General features: G+C 43.9%; 1 protein-coding gene across 9 annotated transcripts in view; it reads right to left on the bottom strand.

The window, feature by feature from the left end:
- Nucleotides 1–1,535: 1,535 nt before the first annotated feature.
- Nucleotides 1,536–24,416, bottom strand: part of Mapkap1 (MAPK associated protein 1) — a 236,359-nt gene continuing 213,478 nt past the window's right edge. For all 9 annotated transcript variants that reach the window (XM_074053192.1, XM_074053193.1, XM_074053197.1 and 6 more), the window contains 2 exons: nucleotides 6,423–6,520; nucleotides 1,536–2,083 (listed from right to left, as the gene is read on the bottom strand). In XM_074053192.1, the coding sequence (XP_073909293.1) occupies nucleotides 1,958–2,083; nucleotides 6,423–6,520 (224 nt within the window). In that variant the 3' untranslated portion in view covers nucleotides 1,536–1,957. The remainder of the gene's footprint in view (nucleotides 2,084–6,422; nucleotides 6,521–24,416) is intronic.

The raw sequence follows: 24,416 nt of genomic DNA, 5'->3' as shown, positions 1-24,416 counted from the left end.
ACACTGTGGTCCCTCACTGTGTTTAGAGGCCCAGTCCTGCACAATCAATTCTGTGGCTTTCTGCATCACATCGAGTAGAGTACACAGAGGCACCAGGTCAAAAGACCTGCTGGAAAGTGGGAGGGGCCTCGAGTCACATTGGCTTAACTGGCACACCCTGAGACCCTGTTCTGCAAGCCTGGTGCAGGTGTAGAGGGTGTGAGAGGTTTGTGCCCCGGGCATGGGGAGGGAGAGCACGACTGTGGTATTGGTGGGGGGGTGCTGGCAGTGGTCACACAGTCCCTTTAAACTCTCCCTTGAACTGGACCTACATTTTCTGTGAACTGAGTGGTGGGTCCACAGTGAGGAATGCATCGATGTTGTAGCTGGAGGAGATGGCTTCTTTGTCCCCTTCCGTGAAGGGGCCATCTGGGCTTGCTCAGTCCCTGAGGTGGCCCTCACGCAGCTCAGAGGTGCTGGGGACATCAACTGCCAGCAAATGTCATCCCAGAGATTCACTGCAGTGACTGTCTTCAGCATTGTGTACTCAAGACCTCAGCAATTCAAAGCAACATGCAAAAGAGGCTATTTATGACTTTTATTTTAATATCATTTTAATATCGAATGTCACAAGATTTAATGACCAAATTAGTCATTTACATTTTTCAAAGATATCTAAATATAAAATTGCTAAAAATTCAAATACAGATAGCAAGCTACAAATAATATTTCCGGGGAGCAGAAGTGGAAGACATTAGAAAAGGGTGTTCCTGTCGGCTGAACAAAGATCAGAAAGAAAGAGGAATCCATTAAAATGGCCCTTTGTGCAAGGAAACACACTTGACTTTGAGATGCTGCTTATCATCCTGTACAATGATTTAAAAAGTGTCTTAAATGCAGGTCCTCAGTGAGACATTGGTCCTTGGCCCTGGCTGGGAACACAACCAAGGATGTCACCATGGGAGGGACCTGGCCAGGCCTGCAGAGGCATATGGTGTGGCCAGAGGTATGGGGCCTGGGTGCCCGACCACTGGCCTCCCTCTGCTACTCTCTCTGTGACACAGTGGTCAGCAGAGGCTTCTGCCCATGCACTCGGGCAGGTACTGTAGGGGAGGAGGATGAGGAGATGGGGCCCTTCAGACAGTGAAGCAGACTCTTCCAGGTTCAGAAACCCTGCACACAGGCCTGTCAGCAGAAACTCACATGTGCTTTTAGGAAATGGAAAGACCGCTCTGGGCAGGAGCTGTCACCCACCCTTCATCCTCCCACCCTGTCTGAAGTCTGAGGAGATAAGGCTTTTGAAGGGGAAGATGACCCAGCTGTGGACACAAAATGCTAGGTCCTCGTGCCTAGCTGTTAGTAAAAATCCCCTCCTCAAAACAAATGTGCTCACTTAAACAAATGGCCTAGTTAAAACTATCGACTAAACCCTAAACATTTCTTCTGAGAAATCGAACCATAGCTTTTCCAATCTGCCTGTTCAATATGGGAACAGATTTTAAAGAGAATAACATAATTAATTCTCTACCCCAAAGAATGGTCCATCATACCAACCATGATAAAGAGTACACCTGTTTATTAAAAGGAAAAAAAGAAATGTACATTTTTGTTCTTGGTTTGCTTTAAGAAATTTGATCAAGTTGCAAGATGTCTGGCATGGCTATGTACATCCTCGGCAGGGCTGTCGGGCAGTGAAGATGGCTGGGCAGCAGGTGGCTCCTCCAGGGGTGGTCTGGTCCCTGGACACTACCACTCAAAGCCACTACCAATCAGGCTGTGGTCCTATGGCAACGTCCCCTCTGCTCTAGCCTAGGGTGCCCCCCACCCCCACACCTTCCCTAACAGCCCACCAACCCTTGCTTGTGAGCTCTGGCTGGCCTCCCCCAAGCCGTGCAGGACACGGGGTGGGCTCTCAGACCACCTGGTTCTGGCAGGCAGGCTCTGAGCTGTGGCGACAGATTGAGGCTGGAGGCCAGTGTCACTGCTGCCCTGATTTCTTCTCCTTCTGGAAGCTGAAGCTTGTACGTCTGTTCAGTTTTCTTTGTTTTTGAGCAAAGTACTCAGCCCGGGCAGTGCTCGCTCGTGATTCCAGGATGTAGTTAACCTAGAAAGCAAGATGAAACAGCCATCACTTGCCAGTGCTCACTGCTCATCAGGGCTGAGCAGGGGTGGAGGAGCTTCTCCGCCCTGGGCTGGGGACCTTGGGACCAGGTGCTCCCTCCTGGCTAGAGTCCAGGCAGCACAGAACCGGCAGGTGAGACAGACCCCTGCTTTCCAACAGAGATGACAAGTGTGGCAGGGCTCTCTGATCCCTGAGCCGGTGTTCCGTGGAAGGCATGGGCTGCCTCCAGAGGGCTACCCCTGGCCTCTTGGCTCTGCTCCTGACCTGCTCTGCAACCTTGGGCTAGCATAAGCTCCCTGGCCTCGCTTTCCACATCTGAAAGACAAACATCATAGTGGGAACCACAGTGAAGTGCTGTATCCAGCCTCCTCCTACAGCAAGGGGTTCCTACCACGGATTCCTGTAATGGTCACAAGCACCCCACCAGCCATGGTCCATTTGACAAAAAGGGAAGTGAGGCTCTGAGAGGAGGGCTGAGGTGGCCAAAGACACCGAAGTCAGGGTCACAGCTGTGTGGAGTGTGCACAGCTTGGCTGTATGCTGCTTACATGAACAACTGGGTGGGTGTGAGGCCATATGCACAACTCCCACACTAGGTAACATCCCTCAGTCAGGACTTCCCTACCTCCTCACCCTGCTGCTCTCTGGCTGGGGCTCTTTGTGAAGAAATGTCATCTCTTTTCACCCTCAAGTTTCTAAAGTTATGCTAAAACCCAAACCTTTGGGTTACAGTGGATAGCCTCCTCCCATGCAGCCTGTACTCAGGGCCATGTGTCCTATGCCCAGAGGGAGGGGCCTCTGTGGCTCTGAGCAGGACCTGGCGGCTCTGGAGGAGGAGCAGAGATGGCAGCCACCTGGGGCCCAGGCCCCACAATGTCCTGCCTTACTTTCTGCTCTGATCGTCCCAGCAGCATGCGGTACAGACTGGTGTGTGGGTACAGAAGGCCTGACATGCTCGACCACTGCTTCGCCAAGTTACCAGCTGAGAGCAATAAATCATGAGGACCACAGGGCTGAGTGGACGATCTGGGACAATGCAGACAATGTATGGAAACAGGAGGTTTGATCATTCTTAATAAAGGCAATCTCTGGATTATACTGTTTGCACACTCAGCCAACCTAGTATTTTTAGTATATTTTTGGCACATATAATTTGACAAAAGCATTTTAAAATGATCCTTAACAAGCCAACTATTTCCTAAATTTATTATCTTCAGTGCTTTGTGATAATCACATAGATAATTTTAATGGAAGATTAATGTAATAATCAAAAGATAAAAACGCCCTTTGGTCTGCCATTAGCTGGTTAATATGCTGTGGCTTAAAACTTGCACAATTTTATGCACTGTAGAGTGTTTCACTTTCAATGCATTTTACAGCTTAAGGCATAAAAATATAGGGAGTTTTCATGGTCAATAAAGCCACAGCCTCTATCACTCGATCACAAGAAGAACCCGTGTGAAGAGCCCAATGATTCCTCCGAGATTCATCTCCAAGGCTGCAGAACTCGGAGCCACACATGGCTTAGCTCAATTACATATCCGGGAAGAGGGTGGGTCTGCAGTGCCTGAGGGCCAGACTCAAGTTGAGGCTCCACCATTGTGTGCTGTGGCCTTGGGCCTCCATTTCCTTATCTATGAAATGGGGCTCTTACTTCCTCTTCTGCACTTCAGCCTAAGCTATTTTCTGTAAGGCTTTTGCCTTACTTGAGACTGAGACTGACTCCAAAGGGCCTCTGATGGTCACATTCCTGAAAAACTGCTGTGCCTAGGGCTGGGGCCTCAGTCACTTGATGCCGGCCCCAAGCTCACAAAGACACTGACTCAACATTCTGGGAATGGGCTGAGGCTGAGTATTTGATTCTTAATCGGTAGCAGAGGTAGGGAAGTGAAGTTTAGTCTTCCATCAGGAGCATGACCATTCATGTCCATCAGGCATGGGCCTGCTGCACTTTCCCAGTCTCTCGCACAATCCACTGTTTCTGCAAACATTTTGAGAGGCAAACAGACATTTCAGGGGAGGCGACAGCCTCAGAGAGTCTGTGGAAAAGCATCTGCTTCAAGGGAGCATTTGGTCCTGTGAAATGATTTCTTTGCACTTGATCTTCACGGTCTCATACTGAAGTCATAAACCTGTGTTTCTGTCATCAATCTGTTGTGAAAATTATTTTGATGTCAAACACAGGATTATAATTTTACTAGACTCCTTCAAAAGTCTTGAATATTTTAATGCTGGCTATAAAAATACAACCAGCCTTTTTCTGGGATGCTGGAATATTTCTTTACTTATTCCCCAAACACCTGGCACAAATCCCTTAGCTGTCTTGTGGTCTGGCCAGCACTTGCAGGTGGGGCTCTGGTCTCACCCTCTGGTCAGGGTACTTTATGAGCACCTTTCGCACCTTTCATCCACCTGCTGTACCACTGTGCCTCAGCATCAAACCGTGTTCCCAGCAGCTTTCTCCTTTGACTCCTATCTCCTACTGCTGAAGATTTTTGCAGCCAGGGGGTCTGTGTCTCAGAATGTTCCAGGTAAACCAATTCCATTGCATTGAAATACCCTACTTAAGTTCCTGAAGGCTACACACACCTGGGGAATTAGGAGCTTAAGTTCTGGATCTGCCAGACTTAGGGTCCAGTTCTGGTTCTGCTAACTCACCGTCACCATCCTGGATAAATTACTTCTTTTTGGCTGTACTGGGGTTTGAACTCAGGGTCTATGCCTTGAGCCACTCCATCAGCCCTTTTTTGTGAAGGATTTTTTCAAGATAGCCTATTTTCCCAGGCTGGCTTCGAACCGTGATCCTTCTGATCTCTGCCTCCTGAGTAGCTAGGATTACAGGCATGAGCCACTGGAGCCTGGCTGCTAAGTTACTTTTTTTCTGAGCCTCATTTTCATCTGGGAAATGGGAACTTTTTATCTGGCTATCTCAGAGTTGTGAGATTCAGTGCGACTGGATGTGTAAAGCCTTTAGCCTGGGTTTAGCACTTGGTAGTCAAGGTACCACAGGGTACCTTGACTGCTTTTATTAGTACCTAATGACTTCTCTCTTAAGAAGAGAATGATGCAGGGAGGGTAAGCAAATCTCACTTGATCTGTACCCTAGCAGCCCTTTGGTGGGCATAGAAACCATGATCCCCCACCTTGGGAGTGGGGAAACTAAGGCTTAGGGAGGTGCTGTGAGTAGCCAGGGCCATCCAACTGGGGGGTGGGGTAGTCCTGTCTGGGTGTAACCCCTCCTCAGTCAGAACAGTCTGTTTTCTCTATCTGGTCAAACTTGACAAGATTTGGCTCAGGAGAGGATTCTCAATTTGGAAGGATCCTGGACTACTCAGAGTGTGATGCATGGATCAGCAGCCCAGGCAATGTCTGGTGTGAAATGTACAACCCCACGGCCTTCCCTAGAGCTCATGCATCAACATGGCCTCAGGAGACTCCCACACCAGGCAGGATGCTCTCAGGTGGACACCACCTTGCCAAGCTGTGTGGCCCAGCCCCTCTGGTCTGTCAGCTATCCACGCATGCCTGCCTCAGCCCCTTCTCAGGCTGCTATGATCTGCTTTTCTCCTCTACCTTCTTTTTGGCAGTACTGGGGTTTGACTCAGGGTCTCATGGTGGTTAGCTCTACTATTAGCGACGTCCCCAGACCTATGAATTGGCTCTTCTAGCCAATCATTCCCTTTCAGCACTCTCTGTTCCCTCTCCCACACCGAGTCACATGGCACCTCCGTGACTGTTAGGTTTCTGTAGTTTTCTCTTTCTTTCTGTCTCCCTTGACAAAGGCAGAGCAATGTGGAGACATGTACTGGCACAACACTGTGGCATTCTGAGCATCAGCTTGGCACATGGAAGGTGCTTGTTTTGATAATGCACAGCCTATTATGAGCTGGTATATATACAACAGGTTGGGAAAATCACTTCAAGTACAATTGAGGCATTTTGAAAACAATAAACATTTCCTCAGTTGGTTCCAGGAACCTAAAGGAGCTCCTAACAGTGGCTGGGGAAAAACAAATGGTGCAGGAAAGACACAAATAAATCTGGAAGAACCAGGTTTATGCTGGTGGGGGGGTAGTTGGGAGGAAGGTGAAAGGGAGGAGGCTTTACTTTGACTGAGGCAGATGCAGGGCCCTTGCTCCAGGCAGGCTGCTGTGGCCCTGGGCCTGGTACTTACCAGCTGGGCAAGGAAGTCGCACCGATCTTTCTTTGCAATGCTGGGCCAGGAGCCTGATCCAGCACCTGGAGAGGAAGGGGCTGCACAGGCCTGGACAGGGCAGGGCTGGACCCACTGCCCACCAGGGAGTCAGGAGGGAATACTCACCTTGAGCACAATTTCATTGACAGTAGCAGCATCTGACTCAAAGTAGAGGTGTTTATAGTCGTGATTGCTTAGATATGTGAGTTTAAATATTGCGTGACCTAGAGAGAGAGAGAGAGAGAGAGAGAGAGAGACAGAGAGAGATGTGGTGTTGAGGGGTCCTGGTGAGTTACCTATGGGGATGGGGGAGCCCATGCGTCCTCCTCTTATTATCCTGACTCGAATGGGAACATGTGGAGGCTGGGTAGCAATGCCCTTCCCTGGACTGGCTGGCTTTCTCATTATAATCTGTATTTAAAATGCAGTAAAAAAGAAAAAAAAAATCACACAGCTAGTTGTGCCCCATTCCAGTCTGAAGTGCACCAAAGGGAGTACCATATTAGGAAGACTTTATAGAGTTTCTTCTATAGGATGATGATGTGGAAGGCCAAGTAATCCCAAATTATTACTCTAAAAATAAAATAACGGTGCTTAAAGTGAAATCAAGGAACAACAGTAAGGAGCATGGTCAACAGTAAGGTCCTGCTTCTGCCAGGTGCACGGAGTCCTGTTTGGAGGGGATCTCAGTTCTGCAACTCTGCATAGCAGCTGCTCCCAAAGGCCCATGGTCATTTCTATCCTGGAAGGATGGGGAGGGTACTGCTCTGTGGACCACAGGATGCTGGCACCTCACAAAGCAGACTGGCCTCAGGTTTTAGGTCTTATGAATACAAATCTGACCTAGGTCCAAATTCCTTCCTGTCCCTCTCTGCCCCTTAGAATAACTGCATCATTTCTGGGATTGCTGCTTGGTCTAGCTTCACATTACTCACTGCCCACTCTGCAGTGCTGCCCTCTCACCTGCTACCCTGGGCTCTACACAGACTCTTCCCTGCCTGTCCCAGGTGGCCTTCCCAACAATCTGCATGGAAGACCCTTACCCATCCTTGGCCAACTGGCTCACCTGGTGCCTCCTGGGCAGCTTCACAGCTATACTTCCAGGTACCCTCGTTGTGTGGGACTGACACACTGTGTGTGGCTTGTCAGAGAAACCTGCTTCTTGCTTTTCCCCACTTACAGCTGGTCTATACTTCCTGTGCCTGTTCTTTGGGGCAAACACACCAGCCAGATTCCCTCCTCTGAACAGAGGGAAACACAGTAACCTGTCTGACCTGGCTCAAGGTTGAGGGGCTGACTCCTCAGCCCCAGGTGAAGCATCCCAGTTCCTTGGGATCTGGGAGAACTGGAGGCTTTCCCAGTAGTTCTTTCTTCATCTTAAGCTATTCTGAAGCAGCTTTCCATTATGGGAAACCAAAGGAGTACTGCCCAAGAGAGATATATCACTGGTGCCTGGTAAGACTGTCCAGACCAAGCTGCGTGGGGACATTCCTCCTTATCATCCCGGAAGCCACCTTCCCTATTGGCTCCAACAAACCTCAGGCCTGTGCGATTAAAACTCAGCACACCCTTTCTACTAGGCCTCCTCATCCACTGTCCTTTTAATTGAAACTGTGGCTGGTCACAGTTATTAATTAATATATCAACCATATTACTGTAAGCTCACCTCTTTCCCGGAAAAAACTTCTTGGGGACTTTATTTACAGTAGCTAATTTTTCAGATCTCCAAAAATAAACTGATATATGTTATACATTTGTGGCCAGAAAAGTTGAGCTACTTTTTTTTTTTTTTTAAATCCTGGAAACATCATTATGATATACTAATTGTGACTATAAATCCTACATTGAGAAAATTAGCTAATAATTTCCGAAAAACCTTACTTTCAGTCACTTGACAAATTTGGCCTGATTCTAAATTGTGGCACTAAAATGTTAGAATTCTTGACTAGGAGCTAATTGCTCTGTTAATGTATCAATTACTTGATTATGATAAGGAAGTGAATCTCATAGATGCGTGTGTGTGTGTGTGTGTGTGGGGGGGTGTATTTCACAGGGCCCATCCAGGACACTGGAGCCATGGTGGTGACTTCACTTTGTGGAGGAACAATGCAGATACATTTGTTGGTAATGCTGTGACCAAGCAGAGCCATCTATGAAGAACACAGGGCTGTGAAGGACAAACAGAGTCATCCCCAGGAGGCCTTACTGCTGACACCTGGCCATGACAGACACAGACACCAGGGCCTGGGGCTAGAAGACCAGAAGGTCTTAGGGAGGCCTACAGACCCGAAGCTTCGGGGTTCACTGGCCACTCTGATAAGTGATCTCATGCACAGTCTACACCACCTGCTTCCACTTGTCACTGACAAAGCAAACTCTCAAGATGTGGGAAACAGTTTACCTGAAAAGCCAAGACACCATTTAAGAATGTCCTGTACTTTTGGCAGAGTCAAACCTACACGTGGTACATGTGACATGCAGCTTGCATAGGTCTAGGAGTCTTGGGAAGGACATCTCAACACCATCCCTTGGGACTGTGACACTGTGGGCTTACAGAGAGGAGGCCTGTGGGTCATCTGCACAAGTCACATGAGAAACAAGAAACAAATCATCTGAAGTCAGGTCTCCTAAGAGGCCAGGGGACCCCAAAACCCTACTCCAAATTTTGACTACATTTTTCTGTGCTTGGGGGCTGTGTGCCCCTTGCCTGTGCCCATCCCAGGGAGAGAGGCAGGTGGGAATGAAAAAGAGCCCTATCTTTCCTGGGCCTCTGATGTGTGTATCCTCTGCAATGAAAACATTTACTCCATTGAGAGGGAGACAGTAACAATTTGCTCTGTAACAATTCCAGTAGTAACTGGATTAAGGCTGGTGCCCAGCCACAGCAGACAGCCCCAAGCAAGAGTCCTGGGGTATGAGCTCAGGTTCAGGGCAGCAGCCACATTTTCACCATGCTGGACCACAGGGTGACTCCTCACTCCAGCCTCCCCACTTTGTCAAGGGGCCAGGAGCACGGAGAATCAGGTATGGTGAGTGTTAGTGGGGGGCTGCAGCAGTGAGGCAGAAGGTGAGGAGCTGGCCTGGTGTGCGCCAGGGGGCTCAAGGCCAGTTCCTTGGTGGAGGACAGGGAGTTAGCCTGGAAGGTGTAACAGAGCAAACACATGGCATTGGCGACCTGGCTTTGTGAGAGTCCTGAGAAGACCAGAATCATGAGTGATGGGCAGGCACAAAGGACTGGGAATGCCTGAAGTCACAAGCTGATGGGGACACTGGGGGGTTTGAAGCAGGGTAGTGACATAAATGGGTAGACAGTGTCTTAGGGAGTTCTCCCTAGTCCCCAGAGCCTGCAGACAGGAGACCAGCTGCCACAGTCAGCCAGGTAGGAGTGTGCGGTTCTGAGATGGACGGGTGCTGAAAGGGTGCTGAAACAAGAGCTGACTTGGGAAGAGAACGCTCGCAGGATTAGGAGCTGGGTTCTTTCACAACAGAATGACAGCTAATAATGGGAACTCACACTTGTATAATTTCATCTAGTTTGAAACCTATATATTCAAGTGTAACAAGTTAATTGACCTCTTGCTGGAAAGGAGTCTGTCAATAAACAAGAGTAATTTATGCTACATGGTAAATGTTCACCAGAGGTGTCTGGGTAAAGAACTCATTGGCAATTTGAACATGGATTGAGCAGAATAAGGAAAATCTGTTGTCACATCCCCTAGCAGCCTTGACACCTCAAGGCTAACCTTGGGTAAGGGATGAAGGGCAGTCAAGTGACTGCCTCAGCTGCAGCCCACAGGACATCTGTCTCCAGACATCAGAGGGAACCAGGTAGGCAGGCTACCCTTGGAAGTTCAAAGAATATTAGTGGTTTTCAAAGGAAAGGGAGCAGACTTGCTCTGTAAAAATGTCAGCTGAGAAAAAGTTATGTATCAAAGTCTAACATTCAACTCAGCTTCAATTCTGAGCTCTGGAGTTAGGCCTGGGATGAAATCCCAGCTGTGGGACCCTGGCAATGCACCATCCCTCCAGGAGCCCACGAATGTCAACCATCTTTTATTATTCACACATGTAAGTGATCTTTATGAATGTATACCCCTGCGTAGGGGAGGGGCTTGATGGGTGGTGATAATTCTTACCACTGTGATGGCACTGATATTTGGATTAGATGCTTGTTATTTTGAAGGTTTTGTGTTTAACTGGGCCTTTTCTGAGCAGACTTGCATCTACAGTGCTGTAGGAATAAAATACAACATGATGTGGTTGTGGCATCGAGGCATTGGTGACACGTCAGGGAAGACAATGAAACTGTACATCTGCTTGTGAATACTGAGTGCAAATCTGAGTATGTAAAAACGTATTTACATTTATGTATTTTTTCAAAGTAAACCAGAGAAGATGGAATATAACACTAAGCAGAAACTAATTAGCAGCATGAATGTCAGAAGCAGAGACGCTTGAGTTCTTGTGCTACAATTTATCTTCTGCATTATGCATTTTAACTAAAATAAGGAGCTGTGCTGAAAAAGCAGGTTCCTTGGGCCAATGTTGAGGAGTGGCCATTCTGCTGGGAATGGCTGCTGGGGTCCTATGGCAGTAACTTAGTCTAAGAGAAGCACTCCTGGCTTCCCACTAAAGGGTGGCAGGAGGATCCATTCTACCATGAGTGCTAGCACCACGGGCACTGACAGTCAGAGCTGGCTTGCAGCCCACCTTTGTCCAACACCCCAGTCACTGCTTGCCAAGGACACCAAAAATAAAATGGAATTTCTTTTCTACTAAAATAATTAACAAAACATATAAAAATTACTAGAAATTCAGAAGACAAAGGGAAAACTTCCACATTGTACCTCATAGTCCCAATACCCCAGCCCAATGACACCCACAAAGGTGTTTCTAACCAGCCTCACCTTTCACATGGTTGTGATCACACTGTACACTAAAATTTGAGCTTAATTTTTTAAACTAGTATTTTGTCATAGCCCTCTCTCTGGGGCGACACAGTCTCCATAACTTTGTCTTTCAATGCTGCATTTTACTCCAACAAGTAATTGTGTGCTTCAGCTCATGCTGGGTACGCTATGGCTCATGCTGAGCTCTGTCAGGCATCTGGGTTACTTTCACCATCACCAGCGGTATAAAGGCTTTGAAGACCATTTCTGAGGATTTGGATTCTTTCTCAGCTTATGGCAGGCATGGATACTTTAAAGGAGTCTGGTTTCTGGGGTCTGATCTTTTCTGGTCCATCTTGTTTAGTAGGGGCAGAAAATCCTATCGAACTTCTTGGGGGAATGGATGGGAACACGTTTTTTGGGCACGGCTGTACCTTTCTGCAGGTCCCGAAGGAAAGGCTGGCTGGGTTCTCTGGTCTTAGGCTGGGTCTCCACCGTGAGCAGCAGTTCTGAGCTGCCTGCAGGTGCTCTGCCCAGGGTGCTGACAGTGGCAGAGGCCCTGAAAGTGTAGCTACTTTTTTTAAAGACAGGGTCTGTAGTCCAGACTGGCCTTGAACTTGTGGTCCTCCTGTCTTGTAATGCCTCCTTGACATCTGGCGCAGGGGCTGCATCTGACCTACTTATTCTTCTGCCTGCATCTTCCAAACACTCTCTTCTCACTCTGGTTCCTTCCTATAAACATAATTAAGTCTCTCTAATTATAAAAACTCCCATGGCAATGTGATTTGCCTCCTTCCTCTAATTTATTGAAAACACTCCTGCTAAGGTCACAATGTCCTCAATGTTGCATCTGATATCTTTTAAGTCTCCTTTCCTTGAGTTCCTGTGGAGCCAGACTCACCCAGTTCAGTTCATTTGTCCAGGCAGTGTTTCTATTTCCTTAGTACCTTCTTAACCCTCCTCATCTTAAACAATGGTCTCCCCCATCCACCTCGCTCTTCATCTCTTCTAATACTACCCCTACTGATGACCATGGATCAGTCTTCTGGCCCAGACTCTTTCCCTGGGCTTCAGAAGCTGCCAGTGGGTTCAGCTGCCATCTTTGCAGACCTTGCCCCTTACCATGTCCACAGCCGAGTCAACAGCTCCTCTTAAAGCAAAAGCTCTGTTGGTGCAGTAGGAGCCGTTTGATCCCTCGACAGCTCTCACATGTTCACCTTACAGCTTCCCTGCCCTGTGACCACAGCCTGTACCTGGGTCCTATCCATTATTTTGCACTCTCTGGTTTTCTTACTTTTGGTCAAGTCTCTTCAGATGTAAGTATCTACCCACAGAAGCAGTCTTTTTATTTATTTTGCTTTTGTGAGACAAGGTCTTGACTATGTAGCCCAGGCTGGACTCAAACTTGTAATCTTCCTACCTCAGCCTTCTGAGTGCTGGGGCTACAGGTGTGCCCCACCAAGCCTGAGGAGCTGTCCTTTTAAATGTATGTGGACATGTGGCTTCCCTACTTACAACTTTGCAGCGCTTCTTTTCCTATCATCTTTAACGTCTAAGCTCCTGAAATGTTTTTCAACACCCTAAATGAATAGTTTTCAAACTTTTTTGATCTCAAAAGCCCTTTCCTCCCTTAAACATTATTGAGGAGCCCAAAAATTTTGCTTATATTGACTATATCCATCAACTTTTATTGTTAGAAATCAAAACTGAGAAATTAAAGATAATTCATTAGAAAAATAATAAACTCATTACAAGTTAACATAAATAACACTTTAATGGAAAAATCCTTAGATTTCCCCAAATAAAAAAGTTTAAGAAGTAGAATTACTTTATGTTTTTGAAATTTAACTTAACAGAAAACAGTTGTATCATCCTATCTTCTTCTATAATTGATTTGTTGTGCTATATTGTTAAGTCAAGCCAGGTGCCAGTGGCTCACGCCTGTAATCCTAGCTACTTGGAAGGCTGAGATTGGGAGGATCGAGGCTCAAGGCCAGCCCAGACAGTTCTGGAGACCCGCTCTCCAAAATAACCAGAGCAAAATGGACTGAAGTGTTGCTCAAGTTGTAGAGCGCCTATTTAGTAATTGTGAAGCCCTGAGTTCAAACCAAAATAAGTAAAACTGAACAAGCTACATGGATATACTTTTGAAAAAGGGAGACTTTATTTATTTGGTGCTGGGGATTAAATCCAAGGCCTCATGCATGCCAGGTACACACATGACCACTGGGCTACATGCCCAGTCCAGGGAAATATTTTAATATTGTTCTTTGTAAATATTCTTTAATACTACACCAAACTTGATAAATGGTAGTTTTTAAAAATTAGTTGCAATATGGAATCTAAAGATCTCTTTAGTAAACTTTCTGTATTTTGTTACATTGCAATCTATTGGTTGGTCTCACACTTTGAATCTTTTCCCTTGTGTGATTTTATAACATCTTGCAGTAGTCTGGAAAATACTGGTTCATAGAGTTGTGGAGAGCTTCCAAATGTTGGAACATTTCACTATACAATAATACAAAACACGTCATTAATAGGATCACTGACCTCATTAGAAAAATCTTTAAGGCATGAGAAACCAAGCTCACAGTGATGGATGCAATTTTTCCAAAATTTGAATTTTCATCTGAAACAGATTGAACTTCATAATGGGCACCAAATACTGTCACTTGATTTCCTTCAAGTGACAGGATTACTTCCTTCATTTTCAAGAAAATATCTTCCAAAGACTCAACTTTAAAGAACCAGTTTGTTAGTTGTTCGTTTAAATAAAAATGGTGCCCATGAAACGAGTGGCTAGTTCAGCTTGCAACTCAATTATACAAGTGCTTTTCCTTAAGACAAGTATTCTACTTCCATGTGAGCAGATTCAGTTTTGTGGACTTCAGGGAAACAAATTTAAAAACAATGCTTAGTAGGGTGGCTCATGCCTGTAATCCTAGCTATTCAGCAGGCAGAGATCAGGAGGATCACAGTTCGAAGCCAGCCAAGGCAAATAGCTCGCAAGAACCTGTCTTGAAAAAAACCCTTCACAGAAAAGGGGCTGGTGAAGTGGCTCAAGGTGTAGGCCCTGAGTTCAAACCCCAGTACCACAAACCCCCTTCAAAAAAAACCCACAAAAACAATGGCTTTTGGGGCCTTATGAAGAGTCAATTCATGTCTAAGTTTCAACAAAATATCACATATTTTAATAACCAAGTATTGGCTGAATTTTATTCTTCTGCTTTTAGAGAGTAGATAAAAAGTTCTGTATCTGGAAAATTTCCCCTTGGAGGGGGTTCAGTTGTGACAAACTAAGGTTTGCAAGTATTCTCTGGGAGGTCAAATGACAACAAAACCTCTTCTGGCTTGGAAAGCTTGGGTCATCTCTGTGCAAAAATCCCTTTTCTATTTCTTTCTGTATTAGAGTATGAGGAAAATAAATTGCTGTTTTCTCACATTCATCTTAGAAACACTGATAATCATAATTTTCTCAAGGTTGCAAAGGCTCTATGCCTTCCACAAAATTGTTCCATACTGCTGTGTTTCTGCATCCTTGGTCTGCTTTTTAATGATCTTTGTTTTGTTTCACTTTTGATCAACTCTTGTCAGTTTTCATTTCCACTTCCCACTGCCTTTATTACTTCAGTTCTGTTATTCTCTCTCCCATTTTCTAGTTTCCTGAATTTAATAAGGTTTAGGAAGAGTAACCAGATAACTAAGCAAGGTTGAAAATTGTTAAAAAATACTTTTATAGTCTCTGAGTCTAGTAGGGGTAGTCTTCCATTCAAAAGCTCAGATGCTTGGTGTCTTGCTTTAAGTCAGTGGCAGAGGAGGTACAAGCTTCTGTTGACATTTATATGTAACCTTGGACTAGATGTGGAGCTTCTGTGAGCCCCAGTTTACTTATAAAATGGGAATAATATCTGCTTCCTAGAGTTGTTATCATGATCAAGTAATCCTAGGACAAAGTCTAGCTATCTTAGTTTATAGTAAATGTTAAACCCCCCTCCTACCAGTTGCTGCATGAGCTCCGTAACACACATGAAGCCTTTAGAATGCTGCCTCGCTGGAAGGCTCCCTTGTCTGTTTACTTCCACCCTAAGATGAGCAAACTTTTTTTTTTTTTTTTTTAATAAACAGTGAGAAGATAAATCTTTTGGGTTTTATGGGCCAAGAGGCAAAAATCAAGAATATTTTATAGATACTTAAATGAGAAGACAGAAAATAGTTTTAAATGTTTTGACAAAAATACAATAATGAAACACATTTTTTTTGCAGGGGAGGGTAATGCAAGTATAATGAGAAGGATATTTTTCTTCCTTGGGGGAATAAAATTTCACATAACACTTCAAAATTAATGTTTCCTATCATCAAGTTAACTGCAAATGTTCACCTCTAAGTTCATGTTTACCTCAAGGGCCATACGGAGATAGGTGGTGGGCTAAATTTAGCCTATGGGCCATACATAGCTGGCCAGTCTCTGTTCAGCAGTCTCTCTTATTTCTTCCTATAGGTTCATTCCACTCAGCTGACATTTCAAGTGCTCTGGACATCTCTGTGTAGATTTGGGACTCCATTTGCTATATTCCCCCTCTTGCATTGAACATTTCTTGTAGTGAAGGTTTCATGCTGACAAATTCTTTCATCTTTTGATTGTCTGAAATGTCTTTATTTCACCTTCGTTTCTGAAGGATATTTCACTGAATACAGACATTTAGGTTGGCATATTTTATTTTAGTGCTCTGGAGTTGTCACTCCATTGTCTTCTGGATTGCATTATTTCTGATGGAAGTCAGCCATCATTCTGATATTGGTTCTTCTGTGTAGCACAGCTTCTTTCTTTGTCTGCTTTTTTAATATTTTTCTCTTTATTGCTCATTCTCAGCAATTTGATTATGATGCACATTGATGTAGTTTTCTTTGTATTTATTCTCTTAGCTTTTGTTGGGCTTCCAAGATTGGTGGTTTGGTATTTTTAATCAAATACTGAATAGTTTTTCTATTCCCTGAGACTACAACTATATACAGATGTTAGAATATTTGATACAGTTGCACAGGCTCGATTCTTTTTATCCATTTTTTCTTTCTGCTTCAGTTTGAATAGTTTGTACTCTTCTGCCCTACAGTTCACTGACTGTGATATGCAGATTCTGAAATGGCTCCTAACAATCCCACAATCTCCTGATTTTCATGGCTTCGTGTAATCCCCTTCTTATATATCAGATGGACCTAGTGGCTTGCTTCAAATAAGTAATATGGACAAAATTTTAGAATGTCATTTCTGAGATTAGGTTATAAAAGACTATGATCTCTCCCTTGCTGCACTCTTGCTCTTACTTACTCTGATGAAACTGACTAGCTGATTGCCATCTTGTGAGCTTCCCCATGGAGAGGACCATGTGACATGCAACTGAGAGCATTTCCAAGAAACTGAACTCTGCCAACAACAACTAAATGAACTTGGAAGCAGATCCTTATCTCAGTTGCAGTCTGAAATGACTGTGGCCCTGGTTGACTTTCTTTTTTTTTTTTTAAGACTGGGTCTAGGTACATAGCCCAGGCTGGCCTTGAACTGATCCTTCTGCCTCTGCCTCTTGGGTACTGGGATTATAAGTATGTACCACCACACCTGGTATCTGGGTGATATCTTGACTGTAGTCTTCTTAGAGACCCTGAGCAAAAGGACCAAGCGAAGGTCCTGGGTCTTCAAATCACCAAATTACTATTAATATTAATTTAATATTAAATTTAATATTTAATTTAATATTAAATATTACTATTGCTTAAGTCACTAAATTTTGGGTCAATTTGTTATATGGCAATTTACATGATGATCTTTTTTTCCTAATCTTCTTACTTTTCCCCCATTAATACCTGAATGTTTTGATCCAGGTATTATTATTTCTCAGCTCCACAATTTTCATTTGGTTCTTTTTAATAGTTTTGAGTTATTTTCCTTTAAGTACTTGAATACTTTTTATAATAGCTATATTAAAGCATACCTGTTTGCTAATTATATCATCCATGCCACTTCTGGATCTATTTTTACTGATCAGTTTTTCTACTGCCTATGGGGCATGTTTTCTTGCATCTTTGCATGTCTAATTTTTGACTGAATGCTGGATACTGTGTATACTTTGGAGTGTCTATGATGTATAGTGAATATTAGGCTGTATTCAGGAAGGCAGCTAATTTATTTCTAGATCAGTTTGAACCTTTTAAGATTCCTTTCATAAAAAAGTTTTTATTAATTAACTAATTTATTTTTGAGGTATTGGGATGGAACCCAGAGCCTTGTGCATTAGGCAAGTGCTTTACCACTGAGCTACACTATACTCCAGCCTCAAGAATCCTTTTAAGTCTTTGTTTGGCAGGGACAAAAGCAGACTATTTAGGGCTAGTGTACCCTTCCTCCTAAGACATGGCCTCTGTGGAGTCAGTTACTAGTGCCCTGGATGCCCCAGTCTGGTTGGGTAGAATCCTGTTCAGCAGCTGTTCTCCAATGGCCTTGTAGGTTCCACCACAAGCACTTGTAGCTGAGCACACAGTGAGTACAAGTGCTGCTCCACAGTATGGCTCCCCCTCCCATCCTCTGCCTGCAAGTTCCGGTTGTTTCAGTACTCTCAGCTCTTATCTTGGTCCCAGCCTGTGAGGGTGTTGTACTCTTTTGGGTTCTCCCTGCCTGGGAAGACCTAGCAGAAAGCTGAGGTGATAGTCTCACCTCACTTGTTTCCCTTCTTTCATGGATCATGGCTCTATGCTGCCTGTTTTCCCATGTCTGAAACAGGTTCTTAAAATATTTTGTCCAGTTTTCCAGACATTTATGAAAGAAAGGTTAATCTGGTGGCAGTTACTCTGTCTTGCAAGTTGCATATGGGAGTTTCATAAGCAATATACATTTTGATTTTAATGAAAGTATGACTTACTTTTTCTACATCCATGAGAATAACTTAAAATCTAAGTACCCTATTTATCTATTATGAAAATACAATTTGGAGCTTGGCAGGAGGCAAGGGAAAACAGATTTTCTCTATCATTTATCCAACTGAGAAATCTTTCACAGTTTTCAGTAGGGAACAGTCTTTGCCTTTACCCTCTTCTCAATTAGGGTCTCTTCTGATGTTAAAAATCAAGTAAGAATGAATATGAGGAAAATGGTAATCAAAATCTAGTAAAATGCAAATATATGTAAAATTTTCATTATGTTTAATTGTTTTGTTATTGTGGATCCTTAAAGCCCAAGTCAACAATTAAGTGGAAACTTAACAGCAAGAAGGTGGCTTCTCCCAGGCTGTAAAAAAGTTGCTGCCCTCAAAATGTTTTCTATTCTAAGAGTGTCAATATTCCAATCAACACAAGCAAATTCTTTCTTGTTTATTAATAAGAGTTTTGTTTACTAATTAAGTCTAGGGGAGAATAAAGAAAGTTTATAGAGAGTATCTCACCACTAGCCAAGTTTACTTACACACACAGACATTCTACATATTAGAGCGACATGACCCCAGCAGCCCTGTGAACACCTGCAGCACTTGATACTGAGTGTGAAGGTGCTCTTCTCCTCAATTGTCTGGGACTCAGGGGAGAGCCTCCTGCCTCCCAAACTCATGATGGTTGACCTTCCACAGAGCATGGTATCCTAACACCTCTTTTCCAGGAACTACAGAGACAAGCATGCTGGCCCCATCTATCATACTGTAAGCATAAACAGCAAGAGTAGTTTAAGAGCAAAATGTTGGGTTTGCCTTGTCACTACAACCTTGAAGAGATCCCCATTGTGCTTCCATGTCTCTGCTGAAAAGCCACACTTGCTCTTGGCCAATTCCACATTCCAGAAACACCTTTAAACTTTCAATGTGCAGAGTTAGAAAAAGACAAGAGCCCCTGGCAGAGGCTGTTGGATTTCTGGAGAGTGCAGTTGAGAGCATAAACAGGCATGCTTAGTACAAAAGTTAGGTGTCAGCTAACAATGACCAGGTCAGTCAATGGGACACATGCCTGGTTGGCTGGCCAATGCTCTCTAGCCCTAGCAAACTGTTCCTGAAACACAGTGATGGCCTATTTATCAGCAGTCACAGCTTGAGATTACTGGAAACCAAACTGGGTCAGAGATACTAAGAACAGAGCTGGCATCTCATGACACAAGCTGGCCCCATGCTTACTAGTTTTTCTCCACCTTTATCCTGTATCACATTCCACGTCTTTCTCTCCCACACTCCTGGAAAAATTGAGGTGGTCCCCCTAGTTGCCTAAACCCATCTCCCCGGCAGCTCTCTTGTTTTGGAAGGAGATGATAAATAAATCAAAACGCACTAAGCAGTACTTCCACAGGCACTCGCCTCCTTCACTAAATGTGCACCTCATCAATCACACTATTGTCTGCTTGAAAGGCGAGCCTTGTAAATGTCATATCCACTCAGGCCCAAGGAGAGGCGCATCCAAATGCAGCAAGGAGTTTTAATTGGATAGTGTAATTAAACTAAAAAACCCCAGCAGACTCCCTTTGACAGGATAGATGAAGACCCCTTTTAATAGGGCTAGGAAACATATCTGTTAAAAGGATGAGGCGCTGCCTGTTCCTGATTGTGCTCCAGAGTACTCTTATGAAAAGGCAATTCAATAACTGGGGCACTTAATATGGTAGAGTCCGTCGTGTTCTGTAATCAGGCAGTACTTACCGTATTTGATCTGGAGTTTATGAAATAAGTCCTTGTCAGAGGATAAGAACACAACTCAGCTCACCTACCTAACAGCTGAGGCGCCTAGACTTCTGAGTCTCCAGAGCTTGAGGATGGGCTACAGTTCTCCTGGGCTATGGACCATGGACACTCGCAGGCCCATCCCAGCCTCACTCCTCTTGCACGAATTCTCAGGAGCAACTAAAGAATGTGATAACATTCCCAGGTTCTCCTCCTTCAGAAATGAGAATGCCTATCATGTCAGAGAATGTGGGTGTGTGTTCTCAGCTGGAACTGCCTTTGTCAAACAGGGAGAAGAGAGAGTTCAATGTATGGGCTGGGATGTGCCAAGTTGATTTTAGTAATGACTGAGTCCTTCTGCCACTCTCCCTGCTCTGCTTTGTTGGGAGAGAGTTGCGAGATCACATTCAGACACACACATTCTACAGCCATACAGACACACAGCATGCAGCCCCACAAACAAGGTAACAGAATTAGTGAGCATGCATGAAGAGGTTTATATCTGCACAGAGAGGTCTTCCTAAGTAACCCATGACAATCCCTTTCAGGTGGAATGCTAGTGTCCCTGGGACAAGGTCAGGGAGCCCAGTGCTGAGTGTATCAAGAGAGCCTCAGAATGGGGGCTGAGGTAGGGTGCAGGTGATATTTCAGACCTCCCTCTCTATAGCTTTCCAAAAACAGTCGGATGCTTCTCTTTATTTACACAAACCTTAAAGTTAGTTTCCCTGGCCCTCAGATTGATTTTTCTTCTTTAAGGATGGTGAAGGGTTTGTTTGATGACTACTTTTACTTCTGCATAAAGCCTGCTTGGAGCTCTGTTTGAAAACCTTTGAACACTTTTAATATTGGTCTTTCACTATAGGTTGATGAACCCATTAAAACCATATAAGCGAATACATATAATCTATGAAAACTGGATACTGAATTAAACCATCAAATACCTTTAGGTTTAAATGAAAACTACATAAAAGCATTTCAGCCATGCATTTGGCTATCACTTCTAGCCAGTATGAATTCTGCTGGAAAAGCTATTTTCGTGCAGATGTGGAATTCAATGGGAAATACTGACTCGTGTACCAACATCAATCAAAATGTCGACTTCCCTGGCAGCTCTCAACAGTAAGGCAGGTTCAAAGGTCACAGGATAAAGAAAAAGCCAAGCTCTGGTTCAGCTCTAATATCTCTTCAGTAGAAGTCTTGCAAAAGTACCCCCTTCTGTATTAGCCTGGCTTTCATTAATCTTCTTGCCATCTTCTTTAACTAGTCATGCAGAACCGCTCGATAGCAAGACGTATAATGGGAAGGCCCTGTGCCTATTACCGCGTTAACATTCTCTTAAGCCCAGTGCAACAATGGACTGGGAAGGCAGAGGAAAGCTGCAACTGCAGGGTGCGGTGTGGGCAATTCAATCACAGCCAGGGCTTACCTATGGACTTTGACCTGCAGACACATGGGGCCTTTGTGTCTAACTGCTTGGCCATTAAGGTTGCTGAAGATCACAACAATGCTGATCTTTTCTATTTAAGCTAAATCAATGTAGACAAATCATTATTCAGTGGCTTTAATTTCATTAGTAAATTAAATACACTACTTTACAGATCTTGTCAAGTACTTATGAAAAGAAAGATTCATTTAAGAGGGAGGTCACCAATAAGCCCAGATCATTTAGCTCATACTCTTAACTGAATCTCATCTCCAATATCCAGTAGGTTCTATTCACTAGGGTCTTACAGTCTCCTGCAGCTGTGGTTAACTCAAAACCCCCAAAGAGTTTCTATCTTGTGTCCAGTGTTTTGAACAACAAAACAAAACAAAGATCACCCACTAACATAACCAGCATCAACAGAATCAGATTTCCTTTAAATTATACTATTGCAAGAGAACGTAATCAGGTTACCTCTATTATGTTGCTTCCTAAGATTTTATATTATCTATATTTAATTGAGATACAGAGCTCTTTTCAGCTATAAAGACGACAGCTACTTTATTAAGGTTTAAATCTCATTTCTTAATGATAGGCTGCTTCCTTTAAAGACTGAACCTGCTCAACTCTTTTCTGATGAGGCCAGACCTGGCATGGTATAGTCTGGTTCTGAGACATAGCCCAAGGTCTTGGATGGGTACTAGTTTCACAGAAAGGTCCCTGGCTTTTGTTTTAGCATTGGAATCTGAGGCTAGCACTTGAAAAGAGCACATGGTATCCAAAGTCTGTGTCTAGACTGTGGGGATGGAAAATGATTTCTCTGAGACAATGTAACAACATCAGTTTCTGATGTGGAAAAATTTTCCTCCCTTGTGTGCTGTACACATCTTGGATCAGTCAAAAGAAATTAAAATTATTCATCTTTTAAGAGGCTTGTGGCATCCTTTAAAACAGTATCTTAAGGAATGGCAAGTTAGACTGATAAACTGATGATCTGAATAATAATGGCAGCATGCTTTCCCCCTCAAATCTAGAAAGGCAGAAATGATTCTTAATTCTTAGGGCTTGTGATACACAGATTTCCTCAACTCTTAAGAGTCTGTATTTATATGTACATTTTTAAAAAACATGTATCTATTTAGTCATTAAGTTCCAGGTCCTTAAACATTCACAGCGACAGAGCAATAAATCTTCCCTCTGAGAACCGGACTAAGAGGGGAAAGAGAGTCACAGAACTGCTGTTTGTGAAGCAGATCTGGCCTCTCGGATTCCACAATGTACATAATTATGTGTTTCACTGCAGGCGCGCTAATGCTCAGTCCCTTTGCCAAGTCAGCTATTCACACACTTTTGGGATATGGCATCAATTAAACCTGAGTAGTGTTACTTATGACGACCAAATTAATGGTTTGACAGCGGCTTTCTCAATAAACACTGCAAACTGGCCATATTTGAAGGGTTTAAAAAACATTTCTTTTCTGTTCAAAATTCTGACAAACATGTCTCAAGTAAGATTGGGGACAACTTCATTATCCTCCCAACACTTAATGCTTTTTCGTAAAGAAGGCTGTTTAATAACACGTCTGCTCTGTTTTCACAACTAAATTATTCTGGTTGGTCACACGTTCCCGTCTTCAGCAAGACACTTGTGTTACGAGAGATAAAAACATGAAAAAGGAAATATATTGCAGAAATCAGAAACCTTATCTACTTCTAGACTCTCTCTCTTTGCCATAATTCATTCAAGAAGGCCCCAAGAATAATTTTTGATGTAAACTCAGCTACAAACATACATCACTATGCTGATAAAAATCACAGCTAAACTTATGAAATATAGTGACTTTCATTTCTTTAGTGCTGTTAAAATAACTTTTCTAAGGTTCAACAGACACAAAAGATAAAAAGGGTTACCATTAATCCTTAAAAAAAAGAAAGAAAAGAAGCAGCCCTATAGATTAATTCTGTGGTCTGATGATGGTCTGAGGATGAACTTTTTAGATTAAGTCACTGAATTAATTGGGTGAAGATACTGGAAATCATAAAAACACACAGCATCAATCTGATTCATTTAATATAGCCTTGCTTGGGCTCTTCACAACATAAATGATGTGGAATAAAAGTATTGGTTTCTAAATTCTGTCCACATTAAGTTCAGTTTTAAGTAGACATTCACTAAGGGCAACTCTGCAGGCATTATGCTAGGGGCTAAGGATGGAGAGGCTGGTCAATTAGTTCAGTAGGGAAATGTAAGCAGGAGAGAGGGGAGGACCTCACACAAGTAAACTCAGCTAGTGTGTTTGTGTGGAGGTCTGTTTGACACCTGGGACACAGTTAAAGGGAGGACTGGTATTGGAGCTGGCTCTTGAGAAGTGAGCAGGATGAGTGAGGAGAGGTAGGAAGGCTGTAAGTTAGAGGGAGGTTGGAGTGGGAACAGCAGAAGCACAAAATGCATTGAGTGCAAGTAGTTCATAGTGACCACAGGCAAAAGTGGAGAAGAAAAATTCTGGGCTGAGGCCGGTAGTCAGTGTTTTTTAATGCCAGGAAAGCCTATGCTGAGGAGTCTCAATTTTATTCCATATGTCTATAATGTTCAAAGTTTTTCTTTCTTTAAGCAGCGAAATCCTTTTACCTATGAACTTCTTAAATGCAGATTCCCCAAAAATGTAGTTTGTTATGCCCAACGAACACACACACACACACACACACACACACGCACACACACACACACACGCACACATGCACGCGCGCGCGCCCCTGATGTCCCTCTGAGAACTTCCAAGCTCTGAGAATGCAGTCTGAAAAGCACTGCTACAGGGAACAGGGACTCTGGAAGTGAGCCATTTTACTTGGAAAGTGTCACAATTTCTAGATCTCTGAAGCCAGAGTAAGAGACAAGGAAACCTTTGAGAGACCCATGTGTGCAGACCCATGTACCATTGGGTATACCAAAAGTGAGATGAAAGATTCCTGAGAGATTGTTGTGCTGAAATGGCAGCCTGTGTCTGCTCTGTGTCCTCAACTCTGGGGACCTGGCCCCAAGCATGCAGATGTACAATAATTACTTCTTGATGGATCCCACGAGGTAACTAGGAAGTGGGTGGCTGTGAACCTTTCCTTCCTTTCCTAC

This window comes from Castor canadensis, chromosome 13 (genome assembly GCF_047511655.1).
Source record: "Castor canadensis chromosome 13, mCasCan1.hap1v2, whole genome shotgun sequence".
Lineage (NCBI taxonomy): Eukaryota > Metazoa > Chordata > Mammalia > Rodentia > Castoridae > Castor > Castor canadensis.
The sequence above is the reverse complement of the archived record's forward strand: the minus strand, read 5'-3'. Positions and strand labels throughout refer to the sequence as shown.